Below are 25,971 nucleotides of genomic sequence, written 5' to 3' on the forward strand. Positions count from 1 at the left end.
CAGAGCAAGATCAATTCCTGTTCCACGTGATAGCCACTAAACGCTTGATCACAGGTATGATGTCCCCTCTAAATAGCTGTAATTTCTTCATTTCTAATCCTTATATGGTATAGATTTAAAGCCCTTTACTCTCCTCATTGTCTTCTGAATTGCTTAGCTTATCAATGGCTCTAATGCACAAAACTGAATATAATATTCTAGCTGTTCTCCAGAGCTTTCATGGCAATTGCAGTGGGACTAGAAGACCTTTCTTCATCCCTGTCTTCCTAAGGCTCAATATTTCATTCATTTCTTAGCTGTCATATCTCACTTTTGATTCATTGATCACTGAACTTGAGAGTTGGAAGGCACCTCAGTGACCATCTAGGCCAACCTATATACCAAAGGATTCCTCATAACATCCCCAATAAGTGGACATCTGTCCTGTCTTGAAGGCCTCAGAGAAGGAAACCCCCTACCTTTTTTGTGAGTGAGGGCAGTTTGGGCTGCATGACTTTTTCAGTAGTTCTCTTTGTAAGGAAGTTTTTCCCATTGTCTAACTTGAATTTGCCTGTGCAGTTCCCACTGATTATTCTGACTTCTGCACTTTGAGATGAAGTAAAACAAGACTAATCCTTCTTCCATAGGACAGTCCTTAAAGTTCTTGTACTAAGCTATCATTTCTCCCCTGAACCTTCTCTTCAGGCTAAATCCTTCAACTAATGTTGATATGATAGGCTGTCATAGAGGGAAGAACCAGGAGCAAAAAGCAATATGGAGCATTTCCTTTTACTCAACATAGTATCAACTTCCACTTTGTGTTATGTTAGCTTCCCCTTATATCTGGAATGGACTCCCTCCTCCTATCTGTCAAAATCCTCTCCTTCATGTCTCAATTCAGGTAGCATTTCTTTTTGTGAAGCAAGCATTCCCCGATGCACCCTTCTACCCCGAGTTGACCTAGTTGAAAGTGTTCTTCTCTTTGAACATTAGGTCTGGATCTCTCCTTTGCTCCATTATCTCTGTCTTATACTTGCATCTCTGTATGTCATTTCTTCTCTAGTAGAAGGAAACATGCTTCTTGACCATGTAATTTTATGTACTTTGCACTGAACCGTGTCTTATACATAGGCTCCCATAAGTATTTGTTAAGTTCATTTTTTGGGAGGGGGGCTAAAAAAATCTATGTAAGAAGATATAATTATAATCTATTAAGTTTACAAAAATATTTTGAAAAGGATTTGGCTTTTGGTTAATTTTTGCTTTCTGTTTTTCATTATTTTTTGTTTAATAAATTATAAATGATCATTTCTTAAAGCAGCCATCTAGCTTTAAATGAATGCCTCTCTAAGATTTTATAAGCTTATTCATTGGGTTTGCTGGTCAAGAGTCAAGACAGATTTCAAAAAAAAAAAAAATAAAAGCAGAGGCAAGTGGAAGAGATGGTGATTTCTCTAGCATTCCTTATACCTAACAAAACTTTTGGATGTTTCAAAAAAGTGGGCAGCATCTCACCCACAGTTCTTAATACTAAGAGCAGTGTAGATTGTCATGTAGTAATAGTAATATATGTTTCAGATCATGATGTCCGACCTTTAGCTTTTATTATGTCTATAGCATCCATCTTCCATCCAAAGACCTCACTGTCAGGAAACACATGGCTCTTCGCTTTTTCTGAGTGGTTTTGATGGTTAGGAATGTTATTTTCCCAGTGACTTCTATTCCAGATCATTGAATGAAAATGTTTCTGAGGGTTAAGAATACTTCACTTTACCAAGTAGGTTGTACGGCAGTTGAAAAGTGAAGAAAAAGATTGGAGTCCAAGACTAGTTTTTCTTTCAGAACCTCCCTCTCTCCTTACTTTTCCTGGGTTTAGCTGAGTTTCAAGTCCATGGGTCATTGTGACAGGGAGAAAAGGTTCACATGGACTGACCACAATTTTCTTAATTCAGCAAATATTTATTTAATACATATGCATAAGGTGTCGTGACACATGATGAACATGACAAGGTCCCTGTTCTGTGGCTATCTTTGTGTAATTATATGATTCTTTTATGTTCTGTGTGCTGTATATTTTTATAATGTCTTGAATTTATGCTCCCATAAGCCTGAACTCATGTCCATTAATAATGCGAAAAGCATATCGTGGCAGTTCAGGCATGTCAATCAACTATGATAACAAAATTGTTTGAATAGTGATACTGGATTGTAGGTGTGAGCCACTATTTTCAACAGCAAGAAGTAGTTGCTTGGGGGGGTGGCGCTTGTATTTTGTTGAGGGACTCTTTGTTTGTTAAGGATATTATTTTCCCCTGATCTCCAGATTATCTCATCCAGCAACCAGCCTTCAGATTTAAATTTTCTCGTTCTTGGAGCAGCGTTCCTTTCATCACAGTGCCCCTCAGTCGTACACGTGGCAAGCCCTTTGCCCACCGGAGTGAGCTAAAGCATGCCAAGAGGATTGCGGTGAAACTTGGAAGTGCTGTGGTGACTCGAGGGGATGAATGTGGTCTGGCACTGGGGCGACTGGCATCTATTGTTGAGCAGGTGATTACCAACATCCCCCCCCCCAAAAAAAAAAACTTGGAAATTTTGTGTTCTCATTGACTTAAAATATTGTCCTGTAATTATCAGTGTTAAGATGAAAAAGATCAACTTGACAAAAAAGCTTCCTAATTCACATTTGAATGATTTCAGCAAATCTAGACAGTCCCTTCGTCAGTGTAGATCACAGTGATAAAATACGAAAACGGAGATTGATATGAGCAATATCTCTTTATTCCTACTGCTACCACCCAGTTGTAGCCTTTGTTGTTGCCACACTGTATGGGTTATTTCATTAGTTTTTAAAAATTGCTTCTTGAAACCTGTTTAAACATCAATATTATTTATTATCAATAATATCCCCCCCCTAGAATTCTACCTTATATCAAACAAATGTTGTTAAGGCAAACCAGCATATTGTCTATGTCTGACCTTTGTGTGGAGAGAAGGTATATTTTGCCATTAGCTCTCTTTACATCAAGACTGGTTATTGTATTAATGAGACTTCTGATACTTTTCAGTGTTTTCCTTTATATTATTGTGGCTATTGTGTAAATTGCCTTCTTGGTTCTGTGTACTTTTAAAAAATTTACCTTTTTTCAGTTAACAAAAGGTTTTGCTTATTTTTGTCATTTCATGTCAATTGTCTAAATTTTGTCAGAATTTTTCATATTTTCATTTTTTGTTACAATATCCCATTGCGTTTATTTGCCACATTGGTTTATATTTGATGTATATTCCCTTGCCTTGCTTCTTTCCTTGCTCCCTCTTTCCCTTCCTGGACTTGTCCCTACATCTTCAGCTTTGGGTATATGTCCTTTAGCACTCTTACTGGGACAGAGTATGAGGAGTTAGTGACTTTTAGTGTAGTTCTAGTTCTTTCAGAATTGTAAGTCTAATGCATAGCTCTACCAACAGTGTGTTAATGTGTCTGTCTTCCCCCGACCTCTCATGTATTTACTATTTTCTTCTTTTGTCATCTTTACCACCCTAGTGATATGAAGTGGAATTTAAAATTTAAAATTTACTTTTCTTTTATTAATGATTTAGAACATTCTTTCATTTAGTTGCTGATAGTTTCTGTTTCTTCCTTTGAAAACTGCCTCTCTATACCAATTTGCCTATTTGTTCCAATTGAGGCATGCTTTTCTTCTTATATAGTTATATCAATTTTCTATATTTCTTGGATATTAGAGATATTTGATGTGAAAATTCTTTCACTTCCATTAATAGCATCTCTTATTATTCAAGCTGCATTGATTCTGTTGATATATAAGCTGTTAAATTTTATGTAAGGATTTATTCTTTTTTTTGCAAGTGAGCATAATTTGTCACCGATTAAGTATGTCTTTAGTCCTCAAGGTTACCTCATCCCTGCAAGGGTTTATGGGGTGTTCAGGGAGAGCCAGGACCTCTGGTATGAAGACTTGCTGAGCCCTTTTGAGGGCTGCTCATCCACCATTTTTGGATTTTACCTTTCACCCAGCTCTCATCTGTGCTTCCAAGAAGTGTTAACAATAGCCAGATCCAGTAAAATCATCTTTGCAGATGAGCCAGATCAGCTGGGGGTCACTGAGTACATCCAATGGAATGGATGAATTAGAGTAATTCATTCCAATGGTTATGAAGGCAGCTGAAGCATGCAGTGTGGAATGCTTGGAGCTTGGTCAAACATCGAATATGCCACAGCCATCCATTGCATCCTGAGTCACCCAGTCATCTTGACCTTTTGTCTTGTCAGTAGACTTTGTTGACTATGGTAGAGGGAATGAGGCTGACTTTGTGCGATTCTGCCTCCCTTATTCTGTTGACTTGCTGGTCAAGATATATCATTGATCCACTTCAAAAACGAAGGACAAGCTAGTGACCACAGCCCTGCATTCTTGATCCTGCCTACCCGCTGCATCTCTATTCAGACTGTTATTCTTTCTGTTAATCTCTGTGGTTTACTGACTACTCAGCTTATAAATTCCTAAAGTCTTTCTCTTTTTCACTGAATAGTAAATTGACTGAATGAGCTTGATATTTGCTTGATGTATTATCCCAGTATTATCAAATTAACTTTCTCATCTCTGCAAGCATCCTTGCTATGACCTCAGGTTTTTCAGCTTTCAAACTGTATCGTTCCCAAAATGTTGCCTTTGAAACTTTCTCACAGTCTCATTCTTTTTTCTTCCTACTTCAAGTTGCTGCCATCAGGTAAAGGGCATCCACCATGTTTCTGACCTGCGTTTCTTTCCTAGGAGGCCATGTACTTTTTCTTGAGAAAAATCTTAATGTAGGCCTTTGGTTCCAGTGAGCTGAAGGTAGGGAAGGAAACCTACATTTATGTAATTAAAATGGTTCGTTTTCTTTTATGATAACCTCTGTTCCTTGTATAAAAATTACAGTAGCTTCTTAATAGGTCTTCCTACCTCCAAAGCATCTTTGTGCTACCAGACATTATCTTTATGCATTTTGGCTTCTTAAGAATAAAAATTAATCTTGGAGACTTTATACTAAAATTTTAAGTATTTATTAGCAAAAAGAAAGAAAGAGAAATAAGGTTTCCAGCCTATGTAACTCAAAGGCCGCAGCCAAGTTACTTCTGTTTTATCAGGTCCTAGTCCCCATGGCTCCAGCTAGCACATGGTTGGGCCGGACAAAGTAAGGCCAGCCAAGGAGTGGGCTTGAGTTCAGGAAGGGCCTGGAGCCCAAGAGACCTAGTTCCCCAATTCCCAGCTGAGCGTCCTCACTTTGCTTGCAGAGATGGCTTATATAGAGAAGTACCAGGACATTACAAACCCCCCAAATGGCAGAGAGTGAGCCTGCTTCACATGTTGGCTTTTTGAGCCCAATCTTAACCCTCCCCTAGGATTTTCTAGCTGACCAGGGTTTCCCTTCAGTCCCTACATGTCACATCCCTTGACTACCACTGGTCAGGAATCTTGCCTGCCACACTGGCAAATTAAGACACATGACTCTGTGACACCTGTCGATTGTGATGATCTCCCTGGGATTGAGGTCGCCTCAATATTTAATTCACATAAAGCTCTTTGATCATTTCCAGTTCACTAAAATTGTCCATTTTGAAATCCTACTCATTCTTTCAATCTCTTTTTGGAATTTCTCTGAATTTCCTCCCCTCAGATCAGTTGGTAACGACCTTTTCCTGCTTAGATTTAACATGATAATTCTTTTCTACTTCTCCTATGCACTTTTAGCCATTTGCTTTGCCTCATAGATATGTGCCTTTATTTTCCCTGTGCCCTGCCAGACTGCAGGCTCTGTGAGGGCAGGAACTGTCTTTCTTTAAGCTTTGTGTTTCACCCATCATCTCTCTAGCCAGGGGACTGCTCACTCCAGGCACATAATAAATGTTTCTCGATCAGGACTTGTGATTCACTAATTGAGGAAGCTCCTACCCATGCAGGTTGCTACCTTCGCTGCAACTTAAAGATTTAGAGACTTGCTTCGAGCTCTGCAGGGCTAAGTCTTGTGGCCAGTGTGTGTCCCAGGACTCCTCGTCTGGGACTACCACACCATGCTGCCTCTGTTGGATCCAGTTCTCTAAGGAGTGATTGAACTCCTACCAAGCTCTGGGCTACATACTTTGTGTATATGAGTGGGGGCAGTAAGCAGCTAGGTCCCAGCTTGAGAGCCCCTGGGAAGAGAGGACTTTAAGGCTTGTAGAGCATCTTCAGAGGCTTTTTCTTTCATCCTCACAACCCCATTACTATCTCCATTTTGCAGTGGGTGTCACTAAGTTCCAAAGAGTTTAAATAAAGACTTTATGGTTACAGAGCTGTGACTTGGACCATTCCTCTAAAAGATTTAAGTATTGCAGGGCAGTATATGATTAAATGACAGATCAGCTGAGCCAAGCAGTAAGTGCTCTAGGAAACCCAAAGCTGGGAGGTGTGGGCTACTGAACCTCTACTGGAATTGTCAGAGGTGGCTTCATGGAGAAAAGAGAGCTGGAGTCAGATCTCAAAGGACAAGGAAGACTTGGCCAGGGCAAATGGAGGGATAACTCCAGGCTGGGGAACAGAATTAGGACACTGATTTGGGACACAGGAGAAGTTGGCTCAGCAGAGGTGGGATGGTTTTTACTGGGGAGCAATGGGAATTAAAGTTAGATGGACAGTCACAGTATTTGGTACTTTTATAGTGCTTTAAAGTTGGCAAAGCACTTTATATGCATCCTCTTTTTTGAGTCCCCCAAACAGTCCTCAGAGAGAAATTCTATAGGTATTGTTCTTATTTTGTAGATTGAAGTTAGGTAACTCACCCACAGCTAGAAAATCTCAGAGGCAGAATTCAAACCCTTATGTCTCCTGAGGAGAGCCTGAGTGAGTTGAGAAGGGGAATTCTTAGCTTTTCATTTCATGGCAGAAATGTCTTTGGCAGTCTGGAATGGCCTGTGGACCCTATCTCAGAATACGTTTTCTCAAATGCATAAAATAAAATGTATAGGATTACAAGGGAAATCAATTAAATTGAAATATAGTTATCAGAATATTTTTTACAAGTTCATATACCCTTTCATAAAGAGTTCTTGGGATCCACTAAAGGAACAGGAAACAATGCAACTGAAAGTTTTTCGAACAAAGAACTGACCTAATCAAAATAGTTTTAGATGAGGAATCTGGCCACCTAATTATATAGAATTAATTGGAAGAAGAGCCTGGAAGCCCTCGTGACAAACTACCAGGCCCCCTTCTAGGAAACCCGGGATGCATGGCAAGAACCAATCACTAGATCAGGGCCGGTATAATACTTCAGAATCACAACATTTTTCTCAGTAAAATAATGATAAAAATATAATGATTAATAAAAAAATAAAGGTCAGGCATTAGATAGCACTAAATAGTCTGATGGTGGTGAATCTTCTGGACTTTCTCACCCCGTCTGGATTTCATAGGGCAGGGCAGGAAATCACTGGCCTTCACCTGGTTTATTTGATTAGTGCAGGAATTACATCCTTAAGGAGACTCTGGGGACGGGTGTAGACTGACAAATGCTTTTGTTCCTGAAATCAAGATAAGTATGTAAAGATGTGGGAGCAGCTTTTGCAGTGTGCGTGAGGGGACCTGCCTTGGCCTCCCTGTTTTAGAGCTGATCCCGGGGCTGGAAGGGGACCTCAGAGATCACCTCGTCCAGCCGCGCCGGGCCTTACTTCTCCTCTCTCTGGCAGGTGTCGGTGCTCCAGACCCAAGGCCGAGAGATGATGCTGGTCACGAGCGGGGCAGTCGCCTTTGGGAAGCAGCGACTGCGCCAGGAAATCCTCTTGTCCCAGAGCGTCCGGCAAGCCCTCCATACAGGACAGAACCAGCTCAAAGAGATGGTGGGTCCCTGAGCTCCCTTCAGGATGCTTACAGTCATCCCCTTGTCCTTCCTAATGACGTGTCTTGTGGATCTGCTGCAGGCGATCCCTGTCTTAGAGGCGCGGGCCTGTGCGGCGGCCGGGCAGAGCGGGCTGATGGCCCTGTACGAGGCGATGTTTTCACAGTACAGCATCTGCGTTGCTCAGGTAAGAGCTCCTCCTAGGCAGGCCTGTCACAGCGACCCAACCGTCCAGAAGTTCCTCTTCAGCTGCTCTGTGTATTCCGTAGCTCACGGTAGGAGGAACAGGCCTTTATTCAGCACCCACTGTGCCTGGCCCTGTGCTCATAGACCTTGTCCAGCGGCCCCAGTGCATGCAGGAGCCTGGACTGAAACCAGGCAGTCTCCCATTCATCCCCAACATGTCTGCCCTACCTTTAAGAAGATTCTGCTTTTCTTTGTTATAAGTAGTCTAGAGGACTGCTGAGGTCTCTTGTAGTTCAGAAATTCTTTGGTAAACACTAAAAAAAAAGAAATTCTTTGGTAATAAAAACAGACAAGTCGATTTTATTGCAGAACTCATGGATTCACTTAGGTATTTATTAAGTGCCTTCTGTGTGCTCGGTGGTGAAAAAAGGAAGATTTTAAAAGGTTATATTCCCTCTCCTAAGAAAGCTCACCGTTTAGTGAGGTCATGGTACACAAACACAAATAAGTATGTATAAATTAGGTCAATATAAATAGGTCCCACCGAAGCGCCCAGGAACAGCCAGCACAGAAGGGCAGACACAAAGGAAAGAGGAGTCAGGAAAGCCTTCTGGACGAGGCAGCACCACCAGCGGTCCTTGAAGGCAGGGAAGGGTTTCAGCACCTCAGGATGAGGACAGAGTTTGATTCTGAGTTGGGAGATGGTGCAGACAAACCAGGCATTCAGGAGAAACCCAGAGAAGATCAGGATGTGACTAGTAGACCTGTTTGGTCAGTGTTCAGCTTGGTGTGCATGAACTAACACTAGAATTGAACATTTTTATTTAATTAATTAATTTTGAATATTTTTCCATGGTTACACGAATCATGTTCTTTCCCTCCCCTTCTCCCCCCAGTCCCTGTAGCCAATGCGCAATTACTCTGATTTTACATGTGTCATTGATCAAGACCTATTTCCATATTATTGATATTTGCACTAGGGTGATCGTTTAGAGTCTGCATTCCCAATCCTACCCCCATCGACCCATGTAATTAAGCAGTTATGAATTAACACTAGAAAGATAGACCAGATCTAGGTGCTGGAGTCACTCAAATGGCAGGTTGAGAAGTTTCTAGTTTATCTTATAGACAGTGAGGAGCCACAAAAGGTATTTTAAGTTGCTGAAAAGCCCATGAGTATTTCAAAGGGCAATGACAACTCTTCTAATGCCCACAGCCCCAGGGAACATGGAGTATATTGGCCACAAAACCTATGAAGTCACCCATAATCGCTGACTTTTTCTATCTGTGTCTTCTCTCCTTTTTTTGGATTACTTTCCCCCTCTGTACTTCTGATTTTTCTGTCTGTCTGTTTTTTTTTCCAGCTTTGTCTTTATCTCTTTTTTAATGTGTCTCCTTTCCTCATTGAAAACTTGTCAGAATACCTGATATCTTGGTACTTTAACGGAAACATCATTATACAGGTGTTTTACCTTGTTCACTAATATCCCTGTATACACACCAGTTCCTGGGTTTCTTACTCCTACTACTTACTCAAGTTCTTATCTCCAAATGAACTTTAACTTTTGTCCTGTGGCCTCAGATTTTCTCTAATCCTCCTTTACAAAAGGCCTTTGTCAGTAGCTTTCAGAATCTTAAGTAAATTGTGTGACTGTCAAAGAACTAAACAGGCCTGATAAGTCTCATTTTTTTCCCGTTGGGGGAATTTAGGTCTCTGATTTACTCATCCAAGCTTACCCACTTCTCTCTTGGGACTCACTTTCCTGTCTCCACAGTTAGGGTTGTGGCTCTGTGACTTGTAGAACATTTTACTGAGAGAACTTTTGGGGACTTTTTTCAAACTTTTCTTCCTCCATTCTCTTAAGAGCTTTTTTGTTACCAACTTGACTCTTTTCTGTACTCCCCATTGCCATCAATACATTTATCCTTTCATTTCTAGAACTTCTGCTCCTGGATCAGTCAAAGCTTAGGGATAGCTTTGCTGCCATTTATGGGAGGATGAAATCCATGACATGGACTGTGGTAGATATTAGATCTCTCAGTACCCCTCTACTCTATATGTAACATTTTCCCACTCTTATTTTATGAAATAACAGCAAGAAGCATTTTATTTAGATAGCAGAAAAAACAAATAATAATAACAGCTGAGATAAATGTAGTACTTAATAAAATTTGCAATGAATTTATATACATATCTGCCTTCATCTTCCTAAAAACTCTAATACTTATTTTCTTCACTTTTTTGGTTCACATTTTCTTCTATAAAATAACTCATATGGGAAAATGTTTTATATAATTGATGTATGAAATCTACATCAGATTCTTATACCAACGCAGGGAGGGGAAGGAGAGAGAGAATTTGGAACTCAAAGTGAAAAAAAAAAGAATGCTGAACATTGTTTTGATGTGTAATTAGGAAGAAAATAAAATATTATTTAAAAAAGAAGAGAAAAAAAGGGGAGGAAAGAATGGGGAGGAAAAATCCCATAATATATGTAGCACAGACAGTACCTCCATTTGGGAGGAAAAGAGTGGGACAAGATTTCTTATTTCATTAGTATGGAGAATATCCATGGAAGAGGCTTCTTTTACAATACAAATGGGCATTTACTGGCATCTTATAGTTTCAGGTATTCTCTGGGGCCTTACCCAGGATCATACAACCAGTATGTAGAAGAGGCAGGGCTGGTGACCAGATTGTCCAGGACTTTGGGGTTCTCCCAGCTCCCCGCTTGTTATACTACATACATTTATGTGTATGGAGGATGGACTAGAGAGGGGAGAGACAGGAGCAGGGGATCATCTGAGAGGCTCTTGAGCAGCACTAAAGTCTACAACAGTTTTCAGCAGAACGAGATGGTGTTAGGAGTCAGAGTGGCAAAGAGGGTGCTCAATAAATGTCCCAGGGGCTAGTATTTCTCTACTCTCCCTTATGTGTATTCTGCAAATCTCGAGGCTGGATCCAGTTGTTGTTTTGGGGAGTTCCAGTCCTTTGATGATTGGTCATGCATGCTTAGGATTGATCAGGCTTCTGAAAGTATGCAGGGACGCCTGAGCTCCAGCACGCACCCCAGTTCTTCCCCAGGCACTCCGAGCGTGTTTTCAAAGATGTTTGGATCATTCTGTTTTAGTAAATGGGGTTTCGTTCTGATCCTGTGGGTTTTACTCTATGCTTCAGAGGAGGGCTCGCCAGACGGGCACAGAGGTCCGTGATGCCAAAGCCTGTCGCTTCCCCTCACTTGCCCCCTCCCTGTCCTTCCGACGCATCCTCCCCGCCGGGGGATGGCTGCAGCATCTTCCGCTGACGCCTCTTCTTTGTTTGCTTTTAGATTTTAGTGACCAACTTAGATTTTCACGATGAGCAGAAGCGCCGGAACCTCAATGAGACACTCAGTGAGCTCCTTCGAATGAACATTGTTCCGATTGTCAACACAAATGATGCTGTTGTCCCCCCAGCTGAGCCCAATAGTGACTTGCAGGGGGTAAATGTGGGTAAAGTATTCCCGTGGGTGGAGCCCGTTGGAGCCACTAATGCCTGCCTCTGCTGCTCATACTAATCCCGCCAAGGCCAGGAAGCAGTGAAAGAGTCACTCTGAGGGGAATTCCTCAGAGAAGCCAGTCGTCAGAAGGCATTGCCCGAGAATCGAGCGGTGTGTGTGGGATCGCAGCTCCTTAACCCTGGGCAGTGGAGGGGAGTTAGAGGGCCAGAGTCTGGGCGTTGGGCGAAGAGACCTGGGAAGGCACGTAGTTCAGCCCCTCCCTTTACAGATGAGGAAACTGAGGCACAGAGAGCAAACAGGCCACCCGAGGCCTGGCCCTCTGAGTCTCAGGAAGATTGGGCAAAGAAAGCTATGTCGCTTATGCTGCCTGGACTTTGGCTCTCTTGTTTGTTTGCTATTTGAGCACAGCTTACTGCTTATCTGGCTCCCTTCTTAGACAGTATGGTTGATTCATGACATTTTATCTGAATTCTAGGTCATTAGTGTTAAAGATAATGACAGCTTGGCTGCCCGTCTGGCTGTGGAAATGAAAACTGATCTCTTGATTCTCCTTTCAGATGTAGAAGGTACGTGATGACATTTTCCTCTTCCTTTGTGGCCACCTCTAAATCCTCCGAGTACCGTCTAGATTTCCTTCATGGTTTTGGAACCTCAGACCCAGTGCTGCGCCTCTCTCCATTTTCATCCTCCTTCTAGAATTTGGTCCACCTGCTTCTCAGATGGCTCTAGCCCTGCCCTCCCTTTTTATTTATTGATTTATTTTTAGCTTTTTATTTATTTGTTTGTTTTAGATTTGAAGAGATTTTTATTTTTATTTGTGTGTGTGTGTTTGGAGAGTTTTATTTAATTAATTAATTTAGAAGATTTTTCCATGGTTACAAGATTCATGTTCTCTCCTTCCCTTTCCCCTTCCCCAACCCCCCTCCCATAGCCAAACTCACAATTCCACTGGGTATTACATGTGTCATAGATCAAGTCCTATTTCCATATTATTGATATTTGCACTAGGGTGATCGTTCTGCCCTCCCTTTTTAAAGAAAATGCCAGTTTTATTTTCAGTTCTGAATTCAGTCTGCACTCTTTGAGTCCATCAGCTCTCTATCTAGAGGTAGATAACATGTTACATCATGTGTTCTGTTGGTTAAAGTTACAAAGGCTTTGAAAAAGATTCTTTGTTATCTTTATAATATTATTTTAAAAAATTTAAACCCTTACTTCCATCTTAGAATCAATATTGAGTATTGGTTCCAAGACAAAAGAGTGGTAATGGCTAGGTAATGGGGGTTAAGTGACTTGCCCAGGGTCACACAGCTGGGAAGTATCTGAGGCCAGATTTGAATCCAGGATCTCTCATCTCTAGGCCTGGCTCTCCATCCACTGAGCCACCCAACTGCCCCCATCTTTATAATATTGTTGTTATTGTATACATTGTTCTCCTGGTTCTGCTCACTTTATTTTATTTTCAGTTCATACAAGTCCACCTAGGTTTTTCTGAAATCACCTCCATCATCATTTCTTTGAGCACCATAGTATTCCATCACATTATATACTATAACTTATTCAGTCATTACCCAATGAATAAATACCCCTCTTTTTCCAGTCCTTTGCCACCCTAAAAAGAGCTGCTATCAATAAATATTTTTGAGCATATGGATCCTTTTCCTCTTTCTTGATGTCTTCAGAATAGACATCTAATAGTGGTGTCACCAGGTCAAAGGGTATCCACCCTTAAATAGCTTTGAGGACATAATTTTCAAATTGCTCTCCACAGTAATTGGACCATTTCACCCCTCCACCAACAATACCTTAGTGTGCCTGTTTTCCTCCAACTCTTCTAGCATTAGCCACTTTCATTTTCTGTCATCTTAACCAATCTTATGAGTGTGAGGGAGTTCCTCAGAGTTGTTTTCATTTGCATTTCTCTAATTATTAGTGTTTTAGAGAATTTTTTAACAGTTGTATAAAATGCTTTGGCAAAATATAATACCCATTTTTGTTTAAAACGCTAAAAAGCATAGAAAGCATAGAAATAAATGGAGTTTTACTTAAAATCAGCAGTATATCTAAAACCAGGAGCAAGTATTATCTGTAATGGAGTTAAAGTAGAAGTCTTTCCAAGAAGATCAAGGGTGAACCAAAGAAGTCCATCATTGCCATTACCATTTAGGCTCTTGATGGCTTGAATTTCATCCTCTGAAAACTGTTTGTTCATATCTTTTGAACAGTTGTCATATGGGGAATGGCTCTGTTTCTTGAATCAGAAAAATGCAACTCAATAAATCTGATTTGGTACCCTGTAATCTTGAAATGAGACCTTTATCAGAGAAATTTGCTGTAAAGATTCTTCCTAGTTTCTTGCTTTTCTTAACTGCATTGGTTGTGTTTATGCAAAAACTTTTTTAAATTTTTTAATCAAAATTATCCATTTTACATCCTGTGAACCTCTCTAATCATGAACTCTATTTAGCCATGGACCTAAGAGATAATTTCTTATATTGTTCCATCATTCACTTAGGATACCACCTTTTATGTATAAATCATGTGTCCATTTTGAGGTTGTCTGAGATGTTATTCTACCAGGTTATTTACTAGTTATCCCAACAGTTTTTGTTGAATAGTGAGTTTTTGCCCAGTTGCTAAGATCTTTGGATTTTATCAAACAGTAGATTTGCTGTGCTCATTGGTATCAGATTGTCATGATAATTATAACAACATAGTTTGAGATCTGGTATTGGTAGTCCATTTCTTTCACATTTTTAATTTTCATTGATATTCTTGACCTTTTATTCCTACAGATAAATTTTGTTATTATTTTTTCTGGTTACATAAAGTAATTTTTTGGTGGTTTGATTGGTATAGCACTGAATAAGTAAATGAATTTGGAGTCGCATTGTCATTTTTATTACATTGGCTCAGCCTACCCATAGCAATGAACATTTCTCCAGTATTTAGATGTCTTTAGGTGAAGAGTGTTTTGTAATTGTGATCACATAATGCTTATGTGTGTCTTGGCAGCTGGGCTCCCAAGTGTTTTTTACACTCTGCAGTTATTTTTAATGGAATTTCTTTTTTCTTTTTCTACTAGATTTTGTGGGTAATATACAGAAATGCAGATGGCTTGTGTGGGTTAATTGCTTCAGTTAGTTTTTTAGTTGACTAGGGTTTTCCAAGCCTAGTTTTAAATTCAAATAGAAATGGATCTCTGAGGGTCACGTGTAGATTTAGGAAGCCACAAATTAACACTATCTGGGTTGTTTTGTTAAACATGTCCAAAATAGTTTAATCTGGCTGCTGTGCACTCCCTAATGCTATGTTCCGGAAGAAGTGATCATTTTGTTTCCTCTTTGCCTATGCTTATTTCTTCAATTTCTTTTTCTTGTCTTATTGCTCTAACTGGCATTTCTAGTAAAATACTTTATAGTAATGTTGATAATGAACATCTTTTCTTCACTCTTGATCTTGTTGGAAAGACTTCTTAGCTTAACTCCATCACAGATGATACTTGCTTTTCGTTTTAGATATACTACTTCTTTTAAGGAAAGCTCCATTTATTTCTATATTTCTAATGAGAATGGGGTGGAGGGGGGGGCAGTTAGGTGGCTTATTGAATAGAGAGCCAGGCCTAGAACTAGAAAGTCCTGGATTCAAATTTGGCTTCAGATACTTCTAGCTGTGTGACCCTGGGCAAGTCACTTAACCTCCACTGTGTATCCCTTACTGCTCTGCCTTTGAACCAGTAGTACAAAGTACTGATTCTAACACCGAAGGTAAGGGTCAAAACAAACCCCAAACCAATCAGACAATTCGTTTGTTTTTTTTTTTGGTCAGTTTTGTTATTATTGAACCAGCCCCACATTCCTGGTATAGCACAACATATTGCTGGAGTCACCTTGTTCATATTTAATTTAAACATTTTATATCAATATTCATTTTAGAAATTGGCTTATAGTTTTTTTTCTCTTGTTTTTACTTTTCCTGGTGTAGGTGTCAAAATCCTTTGTATCAGAAGGAATTTGGTAGGATCCCTTCTTTGCCCATATTTTCAAACAGTTTATGTAGAATTGGAATTATCATTATTTAAATGTTTGGTCGAATTCACTTAAAAAATCCATCTAGTCTTGACTTTTTTTTCCCTTTTGGAAATACATTTATAGCTTGTTTAATTGCTTTTTCCAAAATAAGGTTATTTATTGTTTCCTTTTCCCTGATAATTTATGCTTTTGTAAATATGCATGTGTTTCATTTAGATTACCAGTTTCATTGGCTTATAGTTAGGTGAAATAAACTCCTAATAATTGCTTATATTTCTGCTTCCCTGGCTTTGAATTTCTCTTTTCCATTTTTGATAATAGTTTTCTTCTTGTTGTTTTTTTTTACCTGAATTTTTTGTTTCTGGCTATTTGCAATATATTTTTTTTCATTTACTGGGAGTAACTAGGGAGTTCTAGATTTGGCCATAACATTCCTAGGAGTTTACATTTGGGGGTTTCTTTCAGGAGGTAACTGATGAATTCTTTCAGCGTCTATTTTTTCTTTTCTTCTAAGATATCTAGGCAGCTTTCTTATAAAATTTCTTGAAATGTTATGTCTAGGATCCTTTTGTTATTGTTCATGTCTTTCACGTAGTTCAATATTCTGAAACTCTCTTTCCTTCATCTATTTTGCAGTCCAGTTGCTTTTCCTATGAGATATTTCTCATATTTATTTTTTCAGCCTTTTGTCTTTGATTTTTTTTTGTCTCCTGGAGTCATTATCTTCCATTTGACCAATTCTAATTTTCAGTAAGTTGTTTTTCTTTAATGAGTTTTTTGCACCTCCTTTTCCAAGCTGTTAGTTTTTTCATTACATTTCCATAGCTCTCATTCTGTTTTTAAAATGTTTTTAAAAAAAATTTTTCTTTAACCTTTCTAGGAATTCTTGTGGAGCTTGTGCCCAATCTGCATTTTTATTTGAGGTTTTGCTTTTAAATGTTTCCAAGTCATTTTTGTTTTTTGAATTTGTGTCTTGACCTTCCCAATCACTATAATAATGCTTTATGGTCGGGTTATTTGTTACTCTAGCTTAACTTAACTCCTTTTGACTTTGGACTTTCTATCAGTGCCAGATTCTGTGTACTTCTGCAGGGGAAGGGTGGCTGATCTTTGGCCCATGTTTCTATACTTTTACATTCTTTTGCTGCTTTCATAGCTCAGTCTGGAGGGCCAGCAGGTCTTGGTGTGAACAAGGGAGAGTCTGTCCCCCACCCTTCTGGTAGAAGCTCTGCAAGTTCCTGACCCAGGTTGGGGTCTGCTGGCTTGTGTATGATTGAGTTTCAGCAGATTAGTGCTGGACTGAGAGATTCTGCTCAGAGATAATATCCCTTTAGCTGGGATGGATTTGGAGGCCATTTTTCCTGAGAGCACATGCATTTCATGATGGTTTCTCAACTCTGGAGAGTTTGAGGTGGCACCAAAAAGAATGAATTTCAGTGAGTCAGTCAACAAATATTTACTGAACACCATTATGGAAGGTACCATGTTAAGACACTGCATTTGATACAGATTAACGAATAAACTGAGATTGCAGGAGCTAGTTGATAAGATGTGTGAGGAACAGAGAGTGACTGGCAAGGTGACATCTGATTCTAGGAGACACATTTGTCCAGCTGTTAATAGTCTGAATTGGTCTCTAGATTTTTAAACCAGGTTAATGCTTTCTGTAAGCTATCGAGGTCAAACCCTGCTCCATGCCAGCCATTAACACTTGTGCTGAGGTAGCTCTCTTACCGTTTTTATCAATCAAGTGTTTATTATAAAGTATCACCTTTGTAATACTACTACTGATAGCAGCAACCAGCATTTATATAGCACCTGTTATGTGCCAGGCACTGTACTAAGTGTTTTACACTTAGTTATCTCATTTGATCCTCACAATAACCCTGGTAAATAGGTATTATTACTATTCTCACTTTTATGTATGAGGAAACTGAGGCAAACAGTGGGTAAATGACTTGCCCAAGATCACACAACTGGTAAGTTATTGAGGTCACATTTGAACCCAGGGCTCCTGACTCCAGGCCCAGTGCTCTATTCACTTCATTACCTACCTGCTCTATAAGGTCCTTTCTCTGGGACATCCTGGAGTTTCATCATATGCATTTCACTGAGGTGGATTAGGGCAGTGATTAAAGGAAAGTGTGTGAGTGTAGAAAATCAGAATAATAATAGGTGCCCCTTACCCTAAGAAAACTTTTGATGAGAATTATCTACCCTGCAGCTTTATAAAAAGGAGTATAAATAGCATGATGGTAATACCCAAGCATCAAATTGTGTATCAAGAGTCTTGAATTCTGGTGTTGGCCATGAATAAGTTTTGATTTATTTATATAGTTATATATATGAATAAGTTTTCATTCGACACACTTTATATATAAATATACATATTTATATGTATAAATTTATACATATTTCCTATTTATATATAGACAAATGTTCCTATTTATATATAAATATACATATTTATATATAAAGTGTGTCTAAGTTTTCAACACCAGAATTATATATATTATATATTATTATATATTATTATAGAATATATTATATAGATTATATATTATTATAAATATATATATATTTATATATATATATAAAGTCTTGCTTTACTGATGAAGTTGGGGAGATTATTCTTTTGGCTATTTTGGTGATAAACTGAAGATTTTGGTGAGTTAATGGTTGCATTACTCTTTTACCTTGCTTGGTATGGTGTAATAATAATGTAGGACTCTTCAAGGTCTTTTACTGTCATCTACCTGTTCAGAGGGAGTGGCAACAGTTCATTTGCTTTGTGATATTAGAAAGCTGAAATGTGGGTTTTTTTTTAAATCTGTTTATTAAACTAATCTATTTCATAAGATGTATTCTGATGATATTCTAATGGATGAATTCATTTTGATTTTTTAATTGGGTGGACTTCAAAGACTCAATGCTCCTGTTCTCCCACTGTTGCTGGAGTTGTTGTATGTCTTGGTGAAGAGGCCAATGGGGAAGCTCTCCAGTATGCATGATATGGCATTGCTTTGGGCCCTGTTTTACTATTTCTCTTGTATAAAATATAGCATAAAGGGACTTTACAATCTTCATTTCAGGTCTTTTTGACAGACCGCCAGGATCAGATGATTCCAAACTCATTGATATATTTTACCCTGGAGACCAGCAGTCTGTGACCTTTGGAACCAAGTCTAGAGTGGGACTGGGTGGCATGGAGGCCAAGGTAGGAAGAGAATTGGCTATTGTTTAATTATAAAATAAAATTGTTTTAAAGCACTTTAAAATGTCTAATGTCTTAAAGTTTTCTATAGAATCCTTCAGCTCTCGTCTTAAGAATCTTAGATGGGTTTAAATCTGGCCTCAGACACTTCCTAGCTGTATGACCCTGGGCAAGTCACTTGATCCCCATTGCCTAGCCCTTACGACTCTTCTGCCTTAGAACCAATGCACAGTATTGATTCCAAGACAGAAGGTAAAGGTTTAAAAAAAAAAAAGAATCTTTAGAGACAGAGAACTCCTGGAGTTTTCATCAGGTGTTATTTTTCATAGCAAGATAAGTAACTTCATTATGTTAATGAGATAATCATTACAATTTATGGTATTTGGGGATTTGCACATTTTATCCAGAAAACAGAAACTATCTCTCTAGTCCATTTTCCATATAGAGATCATTGGATAATTCTATCAAGTAAATGATACATTCAAAAATAGTTTTATTAACTGTTGCAGCTTACTGCTGTTTCTAAACCTTCTGCAGTATTCCAGCCTCAGTACTCAACTGAAACGTCTCCATCCCACGTTGCCAAGGCTCTCTTAATTGTCAAAATGCCTTTTTTTCAGTCTTCTTGACTGTCTTCTGGCAATTCTTTGCTTTCCAGATTTTTGTGATTCTTCTTTCTTCAGGTTCCCCGCTTACCTGACAGCTCCTTCTCAGTCTCCTTTGCTAGATAATAATTCATGTCATCTACACGAATGGGGTGTATCTTAAGGGTCTCTTCTGGCCGTCTCTCTTGGTATACTCGGCCATATCATCCCCCCTGGATCCCTGGTTTATCTCTGTGCATAATTCCCAGTTCTGTACATGCAGCCCTGGCTTTTCTCCCAAGTCCCACCAGAGTCTTCCCAGACGCAGCTTGTCCATAATAAAACTCATTTTTCTTTCCCCACTAACTCATACCTCCTGTGAACTTTCCTATAACCGTTCAGGGCATCCTCAGTGTCAGCCTGCCTACTCTCTAGTCACTAGCCAGCTCTCATGACCTCTACCTCCACATCTCTCTCATCCATCACTTGCCACCTGGATTATCATCGTAGGTGTCCAGCCAGACTCCCAGCCTCACAGCACTCTCCTCGCCAGCCTGTCCTCCATGCAGCGACCAAACTGGTCCTCTCTGAAGTGTGAGAGTCGCCACGTCACCTCCCCCAACTCAGTACACTCCAGTGGCTCTTTATTACCTCTGTGATCAAATGTAAACCTCCCTATTTGTCATTTCAAGCTCTTCACAAGATCCCTTCCTGCCTTTCTGGGGAATAAAGTCACTGATTCGTAAAACTGAGAATCATGAACCCACCTTCACCTCCTGACTGGGCTCCGCTCAGAGTCCACCTTAAGGTTTATTTGCTTGTGTATTTTTTGTGATTATTGTTGTCTTTTTCACAGTATTGTGTGTAAATTTCCAGGAGTTTATGCCTGACGCCCAGGCGGTGAGTTCTTTAAATAAGGACCTCTTCTGCATTTCCACAGCACGCAGGACACTCAGTGCGTGGCTAGCTGGCCGAACCCTGGCACGTTCTGGGTCTGTTATCTAGACATTTTCTCTTATTAGGTGAAGGCTGCCCTCTGGGCTCTCCAGGGTGGAACGTCTGTTGTGATTGCTAATGGAAGCCATCCTAAGGTGTCAGGCCATGTCATTACAGACGTCGTAGAGGGGAAAAAAGTTGGCACTTTCTTCTCCGAAGTGAAACCCGCAGGTAAGTGGAAATTCATGAGATCACGTCGTTTGTGAGTGAATGGATGACATTCACCTGAATAGACATGAGTCCGGAAAAGATGAATTTGACGTCTCACATGTTACTCGGGGAGAGTAGATGGATTTGCTTGATTTAAAAAAAAATTAAACCGTTTATAGTCAGTTTCTAAAAACTGCTGGCAGAGTTAGATTGTGTAGTCAGATTTTAGGTCTGCACACTTTGCTGCCAACTCACTAAATGTCAGCAGCCCTGGGCAGCTCCTTCTTCTGCTCCTATTCAACAGTATTTCCTATTCTTCCCAGGTGACTGTTATAAGGCTATAAAAACCTGTTTTCAGAAAATGAATTCCTAGATAAAAGCAGATTTTTGTGGGAAATTAAGTCAAAATAAATTGTACAAATCGTGCATGTAAGTCCCGGAAGTTCATAGAAGACTTTATTTAAATCATTGAGTTATTTCCTTTTCCCAAAAGGTCGGTTAGACTGATCCCAGAATACCAAATGGGAAAAAAAAAACCCATAAGTTCTTCTTCTGCCTGCATATTAAGACTGCTGGAAAGAGTGCTAACCCAGAGATGACGGTTTCTTTCAAATTTGTTTGCAGGTCCTACTGTTGAACAACAGGGGGAGATGGCTCGATCCGGAGGAAGGTCTTTGGCCACTTTGGAACCAGAGAAGGTGAGCTGGTTTTTCAGCCTTGCTTTTAGGGAAATATGAACTGGCCTAACCTTTCCTGTTGGCACTCACTCCACATTTCTCCTTAATGCTATTTTACTGTTTCCAACTAAAATCGTTTAGATTGTGGTTTGCCTTTCCTCATGTAATGTCCCCAGAGGGCCAACAGAGCATAGAAGATGATAGTGGGCTGGCTTCAGAGCCAAGAAAACCTGGGTTCAATCCTGCCTCTTAACACGTATTGACTGTGTGACACTAGGCAAGTCACTTAACCTCTCAGTGCTATAGAGAACTCATTAAAGACTGCAAGTCACAGGAGGTGCCAGTCTGCATCGGCAGAAGGAACTTCCTCATGTGGATGTTGCCTCTACCAATGAAATCCCATTTCCAGGCCCTCCCTTTCTTGGCTTTGCCTTGAGTCTGTAGCTTTTTATTTTTCCTCAGCGGTCCTTGTGCTATTTTCCTTTAAAGATGGAAGCACAGTATCATTTCAATCACTGAGACATTAAGTTTTTAGGGTGAACAAATATGGGGAAATCAGGCACCCCCGCTTTGATGTTGACTTGCCGTGTCCCCAGAGACCATGTAGAAAAGCGTGTATCCTAGCCCAGCAGGAATTGTATTGGGCTTCCACCAAGATCAGTCAGCCAAGCAGAGGATATTTTTAATGGCCTACTAAGTGCCAGGGAAGCCGGTGCCGAGACCGCCCCATCGCAGTGCGGTCTGCCTGAAGCTGGCACGGCTTGGACGGACTTGGGGCCAGTGGGGAGGCCGGAGGGGAAAGACTTGGCTGCCTTAGCGTATTTCAGTCACTGCAGTCTGGGAAAGGGAAGGAGAATGTGGAGAAGAGCCGGCAGTAGGAGAAAGCAAAAGAGGGTTCTGTCTTCTCTGTCAGCTGATTTAAAGTTCTCCTCTAGATAGACAAAATAGTTTCTCTATTCACAAGGGGGGGGATTTTTGTCTTTTCTCCCCTGTTAAATAAGAATGGTACAAATCAAAGTCCGGAAGCCACAGCTAACATTTAGAAATCACGTTTTTTGCTATTATTGACATGTGGGAGAGAAAAAATGATTTTGTAGGAAGAGCTGGGCCTGCCTCTCGCCTCCGCGCGTGACTCGTCCTGTCACATTTATTAGCTCTCAGAGCCTCCGTTTTCTCATTTTTAAATTGGGGCTAAGGAGAGCGCTCACTTTACGGAGTTATTTTGAGGACAGACGAGAACGTAAATAAAATACTCTGCCAGCTTTAAAGCTTGCTACAGACAGTGGCTCTTGTTATGGAGAGGGAGAGTCTAGCAGATAGAGCGCCAGCTGGCCCTTTAGGGAGATGCGTTTTGTTTATTATCTTTTTTATTATGCGGCGTGTGTAGGTTCCAGGCTTTGGGTCAGCCTGCGTGTGATTTGTGCAGCCTCCATGTTGTTGCACTTGCTCAATGAGTACGGAATAAGAAAAGCAGGGGAAGGAATGTAAGGGAAGAATGAGAAAATGGGAAGAAAAAATAACGGACACTCGGGGGTTGTTCCAACGACTGTCCGAGCAGGGGATCGTGGATGTCGGTCGTGGGAGTAGCACCTTCGTGGTTTCCCTTAAGATGCTTTGCTTTTGCTCTTCTCTTCAGAGAGCAGAGATCATCAACCATCTCGCCGACCTCCTGACTGACCAGCGGGAAGAGATCCTGTTGGCCAACAAAGAGGACCTGGAGGAGGCGGAGGAGCAAGGTAACCCCATGCCCTGGAAATCCGCTGCGTAGCAGCTGGGGTGCTTTTTACCCCCTTATTGTGGTTCTTTCCAAGAGGGGCAAGTCTGTCATGTCAGAAATCATGCTCTAAAATATTCCTTTCTTGAAAAACCTTTTCAAGAAACACTGGATGGAGACATGTTTTGAAAGCTTTGTAGAATTGGGGGATGCAGACATAGAATACCATTGGGCAGCTGGGTGGCTCAGTGAGTGGATGGAGAGCCAGGCCTAGAGACGGAAGGTCCTGGGTTCACATCTGGCCTCAGACACTTCCCAGCTGTGTGACCCTGGGCAAGTCACTTGACCCCCATTGCCTAGCCCTGACCACTCTTCTGCCTTGGAGCACAGTATTGACTCCAAGACGGAAGGTAAGGGTTTAAAAAAGAAAAAAAAGACATAGAATACCATAACCTGTCCCTTAGTCAGCTGATAATTATTGCATACCTTTTGGGTCTGCAGTTCCATACGAGATAATAATATGGGGTCAAGGACAGTACTGTCTACTCCAATAGAACCCAGCAGGGTCTATATTGACTTACAAAACTCCGTATTGACAGTGTCTCTGTCGTACTGCATTTTTAAACATTCTGTTAACCATTTCCCAATTGCATTTTAATTTGGCTTGATCCGCCTTGGGGAGTGTCGTGGGCCGCATGTCTGACCCCCCGGCTGTGAAGTGACGGAGGGTCTTATGGTGTGGCTTCCACTCGAGAGCGGGCCGCGCAGGGCTGTCTCCAGCACCCTCTGTGTCGGCTCCTTGCTCATGAAGTGGGCTTCCGTGGCTGTAAGCCCGACGGCTTTGACGGGCTTCCCTGGCCAGCTGAGCCGTTGCCCCGTCAACAGTTGGCTTGTTATGCCAGGCAGGCAGCCAGCGCGCAGGAGGCCTTTGGGATTCCTCTCTGATTCCACTTTGTAGCTTATCCTTTTGAATCTGTTTAGGAGATGTGGGAGTTCCTTAGCCATCCTTTAGCCCAATCCCTGCAATTGCAGAGAACCCAAGAGACTCGCCTGTGGTCTGAGGTCAGTCGTGAATGAGTAGTGAAGGGGTGGAACTGACATGCGGGAGACTTGTGGATCCGCCCATGGACATGAGAGCCTTAAGAGAGCCGACGAGGGCGCGGCGCACACGGGGAGGGCGCGGTGCACGCGGGGAGGGCGCGGCGCACGCGGGGAGGGCGCGGCGCACACCGGAGGAAGGGAAGGTGTTCGGCAGAGGAACGTGGTAAATGGGACTTAGTCACACGGTGGTGGAAATAGAACTCAAGCGGCTAAAATGCCTTCATGTTTGTGAAGGCTGATCAAAATGACTGGATTTGGTTCTCACAATCGTCCCGAACCGTAGATATTCTAGTTCTTTTTCTCCTCGTTTCGCGGGTCAGGAAACCAGGCTCAGACAGTGTAAAGGACTCGAGCTTCCTGACCTCTCGGCAGCCTCTGACCCGTGCCTGCATCCTCCTGGATGCTCTCCTCGGGGGGTTTCATGACTGTTCCCCCTTGGTTCTCCTCCCACCTGTCTGACCACTGCTCAGTCTTGTTCGACACCCTCCATTGTGGGTGTCCCCCAAAGCTCTCTCCGAGGCCTTTCTCTCTTCCCTTCTACTCCTTTGCATCCTCTGTGGAGGTTTCGCACATCTCTGTCTAACCCGTGTCTCCCTCTGGAGCTCCATCACCACATCCCCAGCTGCCTCGAGCTCGTTGTCCCATCAGCATTTCAAATTAGGCATATTAAAAACAGAAATTATTATTCCCCCCCAAAACTCATTTCTTTCCCATTTTCCCCCTTGGCATTGAGAGCACACGAGTTCTTTTTGTTTCCTCTCTCAGGCTCTCCCCTGATTTCTAATCCATCCCCAAATCTCGTCTTTTCTTCTTCTCCATCGTTCACAACTTTCCTCTGCTTCCACAGCCACGGCCTGGGCTCAGGCCCTCCTCATCTCTCCTTTTCGGTGATTTTTCTAAGGTGTTGTTCTGATTGCATCATGCTCTAGCCCAGTAAACACCAGTGGCTCCCTATTACCCCCCAGTCTTCACAAACGCCTTTATGGACATTTAGAACTCTTCCCAGGGTGGCCTTTCCTGTCTTTCCTATCCTTTCCCAGTAGGCTACAGTCCAGCCGTGCCGGCCCCTTGTCACGACTCCTGTGTGAGAACCTTTGCGGCCGCTGCCTCTCGGACTTTGAATGCTCTCCCTCCTTACTCCTGCCTCCGGGAATCCCTGGCTTTCTCTTCTGGGGGCCTCTCCTGTCCTCAGATGCTGGTGCCTTCTCCTTTAGGCTGCCGCCCATCTCGCTGTGTGAATCCTTTAGGTCCCTTCTAATTTCCTGCTTCCCCCCCCCATTAGAATGTAGGTTCCACGAGGACAGAGACTGGTTTGGCTTTTCCTTTGTACCCCCAGTGATTAGTGCAGTGCCTGGCCTATCGCGAGCAGTCCTTGTGATTGGACTGACCAACAGACAGACCCTTGGCTCCAGGAGATGATCGTAGGAAAGGATGGGAGCTGCCAGGACCAGGACTAGAGAGGGAGCCAGCCAGATTCTAAGATGAGTGGAACAGAGCCAACTTGGAAGAAACTTTTTAATTCTGAAGAAAATCCCTAATAATGTAGTGAGGTGGTTCAGCATTGTGTCCTACTGTATTTTACTGCAAGGGATGGGACTGAGCTAATGAAAGGGGAAAAGTTACAAACCTGGGAAACACAGAATTTGAAGAGAGACGTGCCCTCTGCCTCCTAGGGGCGCACCGAAGGCTTCCAAGAAAAGTCCTACAGAGTCCAGACCCACATTACACTTGGGTCAGCTTTGGGTTGTCTAGTACTTCATGGAAATCAAGAATAATTAAACTGTCCCTGTTTGAGCAGGAAATGTAAATAAAGGTTTTCATGGCTATTTCAATGAAGTGTAGCCCTTGTTTTGTTAGTATTTTTAGATTTGAAAATAGGATTGAGATACCAGCTACTACTTTTATTCTTCACTTTCCTGTCTTTAATTTTCTTAGATGTTAATCAGAATTTGTCTTGTGAAATGTTTGGA

The 25,971-nt window shown here is 41.4% G+C and overlaps 1 protein-coding gene across 8 annotated transcripts in view; it reads left to right on the forward strand.

Annotated features, from left to right (window-relative positions):
* ALDH18A1 (aldehyde dehydrogenase 18 family member A1) overlaps nucleotides 1-25,971 on the forward strand; it is a 50,859-nt gene that overhangs the window by 11,383 nt on the left and 13,505 nt on the right. For 4 of the 8 annotated variants that reach the window (XM_007478726.3, XM_007478725.3, XM_007478724.3 and 1 more), the window contains 9 exons: nucleotides 2,303-2,526; nucleotides 7,700-7,849; nucleotides 7,931-8,035; nucleotides 11,364-11,522; nucleotides 12,010-12,100; nucleotides 18,658-18,782; nucleotides 20,386-20,530; nucleotides 21,134-21,207; nucleotides 22,823-22,922. In XM_007478726.3, the coding sequence (XP_007478788.2) occupies nucleotides 2,303-2,526; nucleotides 7,700-7,849; nucleotides 7,931-8,035; nucleotides 11,364-11,522; nucleotides 12,010-12,100; nucleotides 18,658-18,782; nucleotides 20,386-20,530; nucleotides 21,134-21,207; nucleotides 22,823-22,922 (1,173 nt within the window). The remainder of the gene's footprint in view (nucleotides 1-2,302; nucleotides 2,527-7,699; nucleotides 7,850-7,930; nucleotides 8,036-11,363; nucleotides 11,523-12,009; nucleotides 12,101-18,657; nucleotides 18,783-20,385; nucleotides 20,531-21,133; nucleotides 21,208-22,822; nucleotides 22,923-25,971) is intronic. The other 4 variants (XM_056801919.1, XM_056801917.1, XM_056801915.1 and 1 more) reach the window with 1 other exon arrangement.

The sequence above is a fragment of the Monodelphis domestica genome, chromosome 1 (genome assembly GCF_027887165.1).
Source record: "Monodelphis domestica isolate mMonDom1 chromosome 1, mMonDom1.pri, whole genome shotgun sequence".
In the NCBI taxonomy this organism is placed as follows: Eukaryota; Metazoa; Chordata; class Mammalia; order Didelphimorphia; family Didelphidae; genus Monodelphis; species Monodelphis domestica.